General features: G+C 40.0%; 2 protein-coding genes across 3 annotated transcripts in view; one reads left to right on the top strand and one right to left on the bottom strand.

Moving 5' to 3' along the window:
- The window catches only part of BLM (BLM RecQ like helicase), a 97,569-nt gene that overhangs the window by 32,364 nt on the left and 56,098 nt on the right, over positions 1-9,107 (bottom strand). For both annotated transcript variants that reach the window (XM_028494966.2, XM_007108339.4), the window contains exons 13-15: positions 7,395-7,501; positions 4,778-4,938; positions 1,657-1,852 (exon numbers count right to left, since the gene is read on the bottom strand). In XM_028494966.2, the coding sequence (XP_028350767.1) occupies positions 1,657-1,852; positions 4,778-4,938; positions 7,395-7,501 (464 nt within the window). The remainder of the gene's footprint in view (positions 1-1,656; positions 1,853-4,777; positions 4,939-7,394; positions 7,502-9,107) is intronic.
- Positions 5,288-6,281, top strand: LOC102995732 (60S ribosomal protein L6-like). Its single transcript, XM_055087919.1, is given in 3 exon segments — positions 5,288-5,534; positions 5,625-6,087; positions 6,090-6,281. Coding segments are annotated over 3 exon segments (849 nt in total). The 5' UTR covers positions 5,288-5,309; the 3' UTR covers positions 6,251-6,281.

Below are 9,107 nucleotides of genomic sequence, written 5' to 3'. Positions count from 1 at the left end.
GGGTGGGAGGGAGGGAGACGCAAGAGGAAAGAGATATGGGAACATATGTATATGTATAACTGATTCACTTTGTTGTAAAGCAGAAACTAACACACCATTGTAAAGCAATTATACTCCAATAAAGATGTTTAAAAAAAAAATCAATGTGAAACAGGAAATGAGGGTGGCAGTGTTCAATCTGATTCCAAGGTTTGAGAACAACATGTACATACTTTTCATTTGTAAGCAATTGTTGTTAGTTAAAAATGAAATAAAAATTTTTTTTCTGGTTTATGAGTATTATTTTTTTCAAATGGTTACTAAGTGTTTAGCATTTAAATACTTACTAAATTATTTGGACCTAACTTAATATAGGTTCTGCTTAAAAACACAAATGGACACACTAAGTTTAAAAGTTTCATTTTTGCACTGAGAATTATCTTGGTATAGCGCAAGGGACGTGGACTTTGCAATCAGATGAACCTGGATTCCATCAGGGCTCTGCCACTTACCTAGCTCTGTATCTCATTTCCCTCTTCTGTAAAACGAGGAGAATAATAGTAGTATCTTTTAGGGTTGTTGTGAAGATTAAATGAAGTGATATACATAAAGCATTTAAGACAGCAGCATATAGTAAGTGCTAAGGAAACTTTATCATCATTATCACTACCCTTCCCCTTACTGCTGCTGCTGCTCTTGGGGGCAAGTTACAAAACCTTTCTGAAGCTCACTTTTCTCATGGGACTATCGCAAAAGCTAGAGGTTACAAGCAAATAAGGTGGACATTACTTGGCACAGAGCTTGGTAAGTGCCATTTCCCGTGCTCAGTATCTCTGCCAGAGTTCATTCAAAAGTGGTCTCAAAACAGGCAATTTTACTTATTTATCTATTAGAAGGGGACTGGTTCAATAAACATGGAATACCATACTATGGAATTCTATGTAGTCAAGCTATGTGTACTAGCTGGAGTCATAATTACACCCTAGTGTTGACTGGAAAAAAAATCAGGTCAACATATACATATTAAAAAAGCACATTTATATAATAACTACAAATAGAGTATAACCTTTAAAAATTGTGAATCACTACATTGTACACCTGAAACTTATATAATACTGTAAATCAACTACATCTTAGGAAAAAAAAAAGCACATATAATGGAATCGCATTTATATTGTAAAAAACCTGCATTTGGGAAAGGTAAATATCAAATATAAGATATTGCCTAACTCCAATGAAGAGGTAAAGGGATGAGATAGGAGTGGGCTATGTAGGGGTTTTATTTCCTAACCTGGACAGTGGTATGTGAGAGTTCATTATTTTTTTCCATTTTACCTTTCTGCATGTTTGAAATATGTTATATACAAGGATGCATGCAGAAATTGGGTCTGGAAGGATACAAAGGAAATCAGTAACTGGAGTTATTTCTTAGGGCAGGACTGCATACGAGGCATGATTTGGAAATTTTTCAGTCTTCAACACATCTGTATCATTTGAATTTTACATAACAAGCACGTAATACTTTTATCGTAAACATGAACTAAAATAAAACTTCCATATCTATCTAAGTGCCTCTATTTTAAGGAAAACTGGACCCAAAGCACCACAACTGCAGGGGTAGATGACAATCATGAGACCGAGAAGGACAGCATGTGCCCCCGATGGAGCTCAGCTTACTTAGTATAAGCCTCTTCAGTCTGGTCACATCGTGGTAGGTATAGAAGAGCAGGCAGTGAGAGATTTCCCCATCTCTTCCAGCTCTGCCGGATTCTTGGTAGTAACCTTCCATGGATTTAGGGAGGGATGCATGGATCACAAATCGCACATCAGGTTTGTCAATCCCCATTCCAAACGCAATCGTCGCACAGATAACCTGATGTAAAAGCAAAAGCCTATTAGGCTCATGATGCATTTAAAGGAACATTTTTTTAATCAATCAATTAATTTTTGGCTGCATTAGATCTTTGTTGCTGCGCGCAGGCTTTTTCTTTAGTTGCGTTGAGCGGGGGCTACTCTTCGTTGTGGTGCGTGGGCTTCTCATTGCGGTGGCTTCTCTTGTTGCGGAGCACAGGCTCTAGGCGCACAGGCTTCAGTAGTTGTGGCGCATTGGCTCTAGGCACGCGGGCTCCAGTAGTTGCAGCACGTGGGCTCAGTAATTGTGGCTCGCGGGCTCTAGAGCGCAGGCTCGCTATTTGTGGTGCACGGGCTTAGTTGCTCCGCGGCATGTGGGATATTCCCGGACCAGGGATCGATCCCGTGTCCCCAGCATTGGCAGGCAGATTCTTAACCACTGCGCCACCATGGAAGTCCCTCTCGTTCTTTGTTGAGTAACCTATTTCTTTATCTTCATGAATACTTTCTTATAACTATAAATCAAACAAAATGTTCTGAACTATGTCTACATGTAAGTTTTTCCCCAGTGATTTTGAGACAACTCTTAAATTTCTTACATATTTGTTATGTATTTATTTATAATACATTTGACTACTCTATCGATCTCAACTATCCCTATTTCTTTTTTGGGTATACTTATTATTCTTAGGCTGAACCCCTACTCTCCCAGCTACCACTAATTTTTTTGTTTTTTTCCGTTCAATTTTCGTATGTTTTTTTTCCCTTCACATTCTCAAGTTATTCACTACATTACTGATTCAAATGTCTGCATTGAATTGAACCATTTGTGTCTTGATATATAATTCTATTTGTTTTGTTTTTCTTGTATTTTCTTATCTGGATAAACTGACTTTTTATTTATCCCTTCATCTCAGCCTCTTCATAACATCTTGTTATGGCAAACTGTTTCTAGTTCATATAAGTCAAGTCTTCTTAAATCTTTCTGAGGATATTAAGCTGATATCCTCTAAGATTTCCTTTTGTTTTCCCTCAGGAAATAATTATGGGAGATACTTTTCCTTCTGAATCTTCAAGGTAATGATTTCTTTTTTTGTGAGCTGAAAGCTTCATAGGCTACAAAAAAATTATTAGTCATTCTCCTCAAATTCATCCTTGTATGTAGAGAGATCTATCCAAGTTTCATATCTGCCACAGTATGGGATGCCCTAGAGTGTTCTTGCTTCCTTCTTGATCTACTTGGGTGACAAATTATCCTCTCAGAAGTAGATGCTCAACATCATTCGTTATTAGGGAATGCAAACAAAAATCACAAGATACCACTTTACATACACTAGGATGGATATAGTAAAAAATGACAATAATAAGTGTTGGTGAGATGGAGACACTGGAACCTCATACACTGCTGGTAGGAATGCAAAATTTGGTAGCTGCTTTGCAAAACAGTTTGGCAGTTCCTCAAAAAGTTAAACAGAGTTTCCTTATGACTGAGCAATTCCAATCTTACATCTACCCAAGAGAACTGAAAACATTTTCACACAAAAACCTGTACAGAAATGTTCACAGACGCATTATTCACAATAGTCAAAAAGTGCATACAGGGACTTCCCTGGTGGCGCAGTGGTTAAGAATCTGCCTGCCAATGCAGGGGACACGGGTTCGAGCCCTGGTCTGGGAAGATCCCACATGCTGCAGAGCAACTAAGCCAGCATGCCACAACTACTAAGCCTGTGCTCTAGAGCCTGCGAGCCACAGCTACTGAACCCGCGCGCCTAGAGCCCGTGCTCCACAGCAAGAGAAGCCACCGCAAGAAGAAGCCCGCGCACTCGTTGCAACTAGAGAAAGCCCGCACGCAGCAACAAAGACCCAATGCAGCCCCAAAAAAAAAAAAAAAAAAAAAAAAAAAAGTGGATACAACCCAAATGTCTACCAACTGATGAATGGATAACAAACTATGGTACTTCCATACAATGGAATATTATCCAGCCACAAAAAGGAGTGACGTACTGACACATGCTACAATATGGATAAATCTTGAAAACATGCTAAGTAAGAGAAATCAGTCACAGAAGAACACATTTTGTATGATTCCATGTATATGAAATGTCCAGAATAGGAAACTCTATAGAGACAGACAAGTAGTAGTTAATAGATTAGTGGTTGCCAAGGACCAGGTGTTAGGGGAGTGAGGAGTGACTGCTAGTAGATATGGGGTTTCTTTCTGGGATGATGAAATGTTCTGGAATCAGACAGTGGTGATGGTTGCACGACCTTGTGAATGTACTAAACTCCACTGACTTGTAAACTTTGGAAGGGGGAACTGTATGGTATGTGAATTACATCTCAATAAAAAGTTTTTTTTTTGTTGTTGTTGTTTAAAGTTTTTTTGATTTAAGAAAGAAAAAGCTGTTTCCCCGGTGGCGCAGTGGTTAAGAATCCACCTGCCAATGCAGGGGACATGGGTTCGAGCCCTGGTCCAGGAAGATCCCACATGCTGCGGAGCAACTAAGCTCGTGCACCACAACTACTGAGCCTGCACTCTACAGCCCGCAAGCCACGACTACTGAGCCTGTGCGCCACAACTACTGAGCCCACGTGCCACAACTACTGAAGCCCGTGCGCCTAGAGCCCATGCTCCACAATAAGAGAAGCCACTGCAGTGAGAAGCCCGAGCACCGCAACGAAGAGTAGCCTCTGCTCACCACAACTAGAGAAAGCCTGCATGCAGCAGTGAAGACCCAATGAAGCCAAAAACAAACAAACAAATAAAATAAAGTTTTAAAAAAAGAAAGAAAAAGCAACTTTAGATGTCTCAAAAAACATCAGTTTTTAAATTTGCCTTATTTTGATGTTTACTACCTTTAAGGTGAAAACAATTTTCTTCCTACATGTACGAGGTGGCTTATATACTATAAAATATTGTTTCCTTTATTTTTAAAAATGTTACCTGGCAGCCATCCTGATTAATCCACTTGTGCTGTACTTCATCTCTGGCAGAGTCACTGAGGCCAGCATGATACGCCAGAGCAGCGAGACCATCTTTCTGTAATGTATCAGCCACTGTGTCACATTCTCGCCTGGAGAGGCAGTAAATTATCCCTGAGTCATCTGCCAAGAAACCAAAACAGTACTGTGAAACGAGGACTTTTAACATAAATAACACAACCTACATTATGTTCTCAGAAATATCTGAATTGTAAACAGAGGTATAGTTTTCTCCATAGTTTTCTTACAGCAGAGGAAAACCACATAGGTAGAATAAGTCAAGCAACGGATCACGTGCACTGGAAATGACAAGATTTAACCTTTAATCCTGTCCCTCCAAATAACTCCTCAGGTAGACCTGGAGGAACCCTGGGCTCTGTTTCATACTTGCTATAAAATGGAAAGGCACTCTTACACAAACTTTGTAGAAAGCATATGGCAATACCTATCAAGAGCCTTAGAAATGCTCCTACCGCTTTTTCCCATCTTGCAAGATGGCGGGTGAAAAGGCTGAGAAGCCAGATACTAAGGAGAAAAAACCTGAAGCCAAGAAGGCTGATGCTGGTGGCAAGGTTAAAAAGGTGAAGCAGGTTAAGAAGGGGAAGCCCCACTGCAGCCGAAACCCTGTCCTGGTCAGAGGAATTGGCAGATATTCCCGATCGGCTATGTATTCCAGAAAGGCCTTGTACAAGAGGAAGTATTCAGCAGCTAAATCCAAGGTAAGGGATGAGGGGAAGCCCTGAGCATTATGTCTTAACATTAAAATGTTTGTCTGCCTCTGACTTTTTGACGCATTTGTGTCCTGCTAGGTTGAAAAGAAAAAGAAGGTGAAGGTTCTTGCTACTGTCACAAAACCAGTTGGTGGTGACAAGAATGGTGGTACCCGGGTGGTTAAACTTCACAAAATGCCTAGGTATTATCCTACTGAAGACGTGCCTCGAAAGCTGATGAGTCACGGCAAAAAACCCTTCAGTAAGCATGTGAGAAAACTGCGCGCTAGCATCATTCCTGGGACCATTCTGATTATCCTCACTGGGTGCCACAGAGGCAAGGGAGTCATTTTCCTGAAGCAGCTGAGCAGTGGCTTGCTATTTGTGACTGGGCCTCTGTCCCTCAATCGAGTTCCTCTGCAGAGAACACACCAGAAATTTGTCATTGCCACTTCCACCAAAACTGATATCAGTGGTGTGAAAATCCCAGAACATCTCACTGATGCTTACTTCAATAAGAAGAAACTGCGTAAGCCCAGGCACCAGGAAGGTCAGATCTTCGACAGAGAGAGAAATACAAGATTACAGAGCAGCGGAAGGTTGATCAGAAAGCTGTGGACTCACAAATTCTGCGAAGAATCAAAGCTGTTCCTCAACTCCAGGGCTACCTCTGCTCTGTGTTCGCTCTTACAAACGAAATTTATCCTCACAAAGTAGTGTTCTAAACTTCTTACAAAGAACCTAATTAAATAATTCGGTCCATTAAGAAAAAAAAAAAAAAAAAAAAAGAAATGCTCCTACCTTTTGATTCAGTTTCTTTCTAGGAAACAAATCTAGGAAATAAAGTGATCCAAGGACTTATTATATAAGAAGTTTTGTTTATAAATTTTAAAATTAGAAAAATCTTAAGGGCCAGCATTAGGACAATAATTAAGAAAGGAATTTATAAACTAAAACATATTGCAACTATTAAGTGTTTTCTAAGTTTTTAAAACGACATGAGAAAACGTTCAAAATATAAAACAGGGTAAGGGTAGAAACACTGTAGATACAGTATGGTAATGGAAAGAAAAATGAATACAAAAATTATTGGAAGGAAATAAACCAAAATGGTAACAGTGACTTGTCCTATGGTGAGGCTTGTCTTTTGATTCTTTCTTTTTTTTGTTGCTTTCTAAATTCTCTTCATTATATTTATTGCTGTTTGTATATATATTATTTTTAAAATCAAAAAATAAAAGGTATTAAAGAAAAAGTCATCTCTCTGTGGCAGAGCCAAAGATACACATACACACACAAGCTATTATTTATATTAGGTGCTTGGGAGAGGGGAGGACTGGAAAAGGAAATTACTGACTTTTTCTTGGTCTATCTCTGCATTGTTTGATTTATTCAAACAAGTAAGTATACTAATTAAAGAAAATGAAATAGAGATGTTTAACAAAAAAATTCTCCATGGAAAAGTAGAAAAGAGGTTACATGGAAAAAAAACTACCATGAATTTCAGAATCTCATTTTAGTTAATATAACTCAAAGGCAGACACACTTGGGAGAAGGCACTAAAACAGAGCTGTGTAATTCATTAACTAATAGAAGCCAGAGGAAAGACAGTGAAACCATGAATTACAATACAGGTGTGTAGGAGGGAGTATTTAATCTATTTTTTGTTAGGGTTTATTGTTAACAAACCAAATGAGATTTTATAATTTCCAGAATTGAGAGAGTTGCAATATTCTGCTCTATGAATAGCAAGTTAGTGCTATCATAATGAGAAAAGAAATGTTTAATATGCAATTTTATATATTCAATTGTGGTACTAAAAAGACATTTATTACTTCTAGACATGATTTATCACATGGCTGTACTCACATGGGTGATGCTTTCTGATCCATTCTAAGCAATCAAATGCCACCTTTTTTGGTTTTTTGGGTAACACGTAGTATTTTAGATTATGTCTGTTGAAGCTCATGCTAAACCTAAGAGAAGTCGCAAACATAAAATTTTGTTATTATGAGAAAATATAGTTTTAGCCATCTTCAAAAATTAAATGCTGATTTTCCACCACGCAAACCTAATTATCAAGTTGTCTTAAATTGAATATAGCTACTGGCAGCTTACACGGTAAAACACAGATGGAAGTTAGGTTAAGGATTAAGAATGGTGATAAGGAGGGAATGTCTACGGGACTAGTTAACAAAGAATCAGAAGGAATGCAGAAGAGAAAAACCTGTAGAAAAGACAGGAGCCCAGTCTCCAAGATGAGGTGGATTAAAAGCAGAGATGGCTAAAACATACATAACTTCAGGCCTCCAATGCCCCCAAATTTTGACTGTGTACAGAAGAGTGAGGAACTGGTTGCAGGGCTGCAGGAGCTCAAGCCTGCAGACCCTGATCACTGTACTTTGGCTGTGTGCCCAAGGGGAGTGTGGCTGACTCCAAGACAGATGTGCTCCTTCTTCTCTGGCCTTTTGCTCTTGGTCCCACACTTCCTCCCACTTCCTTAGTGAGCTCTTCCTCTCCATTATCTCCTTTCTTGTGCTTCAGTCTCTCCTGTGAACTCTTCCCTTTTATCTCTGCATATGTTCTAGGACCCCCAATCCTAAAACCAACAAAAGCTTCTCTTGACCCTATGTACATTCCACTGCAGCTGGCATCCCTCCTCGTTGTTTCCCTCCAAAGGCAAGTTTCTAAGAAGACTCATGCCCCCAACCAACCAACCATACATCCAATTTCAACTCTCATCATTTCCATTCTGGCTTTTGCCATTACCATTCTATCAAAATTGTTTTAGCAAAGCTTTTATTTTATTTACTTATTTTGTGGCCGCACTACGTGGCACGCGGGATCCTAGTTCCCCGACCAGGGATGGAATCCGCACCCCTTGAGGTGGAAGTGCACAGACTTAATCACTGGACCACCAGGGAAATCCTATCAAAGCTTTTAAAAACTGAAGGGTAAGGGAACTGTTACAGGGCCCTTGGCCCTGACGACACCCTCCAGCTGCACCAGGTTCCAACATTGCCAGAGGAAGGAGAGAGAACACTATCTAATGAGTTAAAGTTACAGCACAAAGACATCTCAGTGCCTGGGTGGACAGAAGGAAACAAAGAGACCATGAACAGCAATAACCTGTGGTAAGGAGGTTGCCTCTAGACAGGGGGTGGGGATCAGAGGGAGGAAAAATGGGGAATAAAACCACTGCCTTTCTGTCTTTGTATCTAAGTCCAAGCTAGATGGGTCCAGGTTTTGTTGCCATTGATAAGCATTTAGTTTTAGGACTAAAGAACGCAACACTTCACATGTGGAGGGCAGTAGTCGTGTTCCTGAAGGGGCTGCAATACAGATAAGAAGGCCATGCAGTAGGCAGTGGTAATCTTTCAACTGCGTTTGGTGCACACACTGGGCTGTAAGTTAGTTAGTTACTTATTTATTTATTTATTTTTGGCTGCGTTGGGTCTTTGTTGCTGAGCGTGGGCTTTCTCTAGTTGCGGCGAGCAGGGGCTACTCTTTGTTGCAGTATGCGGGCTTCTCATTGTGGTGGCTTCTCTTGTTGCAGAGCACGGGCTCTAGGCATGCGGGCTT

Source organism: Physeter macrocephalus, chromosome 11, assembly GCF_002837175.3.
Source record: "Physeter macrocephalus isolate SW-GA chromosome 11, ASM283717v5, whole genome shotgun sequence".
Classification (NCBI taxonomy): domain Eukaryota; kingdom Metazoa; phylum Chordata; class Mammalia; order Artiodactyla; family Physeteridae; genus Physeter; species Physeter macrocephalus.
This window is presented reverse-complemented; position numbering and strand designations above follow the sequence as displayed.